Source organism: Penaeus japonicus, unplaced genomic scaffold (assembly GCF_977035675.1).
Source record: "Penaeus japonicus unplaced genomic scaffold, GWHDUDI00000001_assembly GWHDUDI00000003, whole genome shotgun sequence".
Classification (NCBI taxonomy): domain Eukaryota; kingdom Metazoa; phylum Arthropoda; class Malacostraca; order Decapoda; family Penaeidae; genus Penaeus; species Penaeus japonicus.
This window is the reverse complement of record NW_028234405.1, coordinates 41,976,736-41,979,235: the sequence shown is the minus strand read 5'-3', so window position 1 is coordinate 41,979,235 and position 2,500 is coordinate 41,976,736. Positions and strand designations below refer to the sequence as shown.

The 2,500-nt window shown below is 35.0% G+C and overlaps 1 protein-coding gene across 3 annotated transcripts in view; it reads left to right on the top strand.

The window, feature by feature from the left end:
* The window catches only part of Bap170 (Brahma associated protein 170kD), a 58,915-nt gene that overhangs the window by 42,495 nt on the left and 13,920 nt on the right, over positions 1 to 2,500 (top strand). For all 3 annotated transcript variants that reach the window (XM_086532452.1, XM_086532445.1, XM_086532439.1), the window contains exons 7-10: positions 1,238 to 1,425; positions 1,584 to 1,839; positions 1,986 to 2,189; positions 2,325 to 2,500. The exon at positions 2,325 to 2,500 is cut by the window's right edge and continues 67 nt beyond it. In XM_086532452.1, coding sequence (XP_086388578.1) covers positions 1,238 to 1,425; positions 1,584 to 1,839; positions 1,986 to 2,189; positions 2,325 to 2,500 — 824 coding nt within the window. The remainder of the gene's footprint in view (positions 1 to 1,237; positions 1,426 to 1,583; positions 1,840 to 1,985; positions 2,190 to 2,324) is intronic.

Below are 2,500 nucleotides of genomic sequence, written 5' to 3'. Positions count from 1 at the left end.
TTAATACTTACATTTTTTATGTACATTTATTAATATGATACTATGATGAAAGAATCTCTGTCTAACATTACATAGTATGGTCAGGGATGAACAATTCTATAATAGGTTCTATTCCATTAGTCTTTTTGTTTTTCTAAAGGCTTGCTATTGTTATAAATGTATATCTTTTTATTTATTTGTTTATAATAACTTATTTATTTTGAAGGAGAATACCATATGACTAACAGCATGATACCAAATATTTTAGTTTGTGCTGAATTAACTTCAGTCAGACATATTTGAACTGGAAAGTCAGTTCACATCATATTTAGAAGAATGACATTTTTTGATTGATTGGAAAGAATTGCATGTCTGTTCATAATAGATTTGAACCTTTGACATGATGATGGTTAGATAGATTAAATAAGAACAGGATAATGGAATTGTACTCTTATTTTGTGTTATTGACATTAGTAACTAGGACTTTCTTATTTATAAGAAAAGAGGATTATTTGTTTTAGGAAATGTCAGTCTGAAAATATCCACATACTCATTTGTTTGATCTGCAGTTGAGACCAAATCTCTTTGTATCTGAGAATAGCTTATAGAATTGATAATAGTCAAAGGTCCTTGTCTTTATTTAAGCTTATTGGACTTGATGTATGCATTTAGTTCTTACTATTCAGGAAAATGGGTCCAGTTCCAAGTCTTGCCAAAGTGAGTATAAACAGGCAAAATCATTGATCTGATTAAATGTCATAAACTAACTTGACCTCATTTATAATATGTTAAACTGAAAAGGGAAAAAAAGTGAAAGATTGTCACAGTTTGATAATTTATATTAAAAAAACAGAAGCAAAAAAACGAGGCAGGAATGGGTTTGACCTGGTTGGTCTTTAGAAGGTTGAATTAAGAGCTACATAGAGAAAAAGTAATACCTTATAAAAAGCCTATGTTTGTAAAGAAGTTATTTACTTGACATTGCATTTTGGAAAGAGTGAAAATATCAAAAGGAAAGGATTATCCAAGGTTGATGTCCATCATTTCTTTGATGTTTCAATCACTTACTGTCTTAATTATAGTGAAGCTTTGTGTTAGATCTAAGTATTCAAGATATAAAGATTTGTGACTATTACAGTTACATGATCTAGGGAGGTTAAGGTCTACTATGACAAATTATCAACAGTCAGGATCTTGCTTAATTCTGCTTTGACCTTTCTTGAGTCTGACTTGTATTAACGATCCATTTGCTTTTCAGGTTTTAGAGATTGAAGGTAGTGACTTAAAATTGGGAAAGGAAGATGTCGAGCTATTTCATCTGGGAAGAGATCTTGGACAGCAAGATGGAGAGGGGACGCGGATCAGCCAGATCCTGCACATCATCCGTAACCTATCCTTCGAGGAGCACAATGTCTCCCCCCTTGCCAGGTCTCAGACATGCCTCAGGTACGCTATCTAATGGTTCTTCATACATTTGTTCATGTCCATAGTATTCAGTTTTTAGATGTGATATGAGGCACTGTCGTTCCTTGCTTTTTGAATTTGTTTGTGGTTTGTGATTGGCAAGCATTATACTAAATAATTTTTTTATTTGCTATTTTCAGGTTCTTAGTTTTGTGTATGTGTTCACAATGGGGTGGACTTGCGGTGAATGCTCTGGATACTTTGGGTAACATTGCGCCAGAAGTTTCTTTGCGGGATCCAAAAACCGACTCTTGCACAGCATCATTGATAACTCATGTCTGCAATGGTGTGTCCTCTCCAGATAGAGCATTTGTTCTCAGGTCTCTGGAGGTCCTCAACAAATTAGCCATGAATGATCCTAATGAAGAAATTCTCAATAACAATATTGATCCTGCTGTAAGTCTTCGGTTGACATTTTTATTCATATACTGATGTACAAAGTGAAACTTGTGCATGCATTTTTGTGAGTACCAGTTTTTTGTTATTCCTTACAATTTTTAAAAATTTGATATTGATTCTAATTAATGATTTTCTTTTTGCAGGTGTATGGACAAATATGTAGATATCTTACCATCCATGACATCATGCTGCTGATTTATACCTTAGAATGTCTATACTCTCTGTCATCTCTGGGAACACCTGCTTGCAATGCCATTGTCCGTGCAAAAGGGTCTATACATACACTTATATCTTTGTTGACGGTTGAAGCCCAAAGTTATGGACCAGAAGCCTGTATTGGAATGAAGGTCAGTGCTTGTATACTCTTGTTTTTAGTTATACTCTACATAATTACAATATAACCTTACTGTGTTTTAATAATTGGATTTGTAGGTTAGCCTAAAGGGAAGACTTTTCAAATAAATATCTTTCCATATTCTAAGGTTGTGGAAACTGTTACTGGTGTTGTGAGTGAACCAGAACCTGCAAACCCACCACCTACACCAGCTGTGACACCAAGCCTGCCAACTCCCACAATCACAGTGCAAGCAGGCACTGTTGTCCCAGCAACAGCCATAGCTGTTGCCACTCCTGCTACAGCTACTGTGCAGCAGGTCAC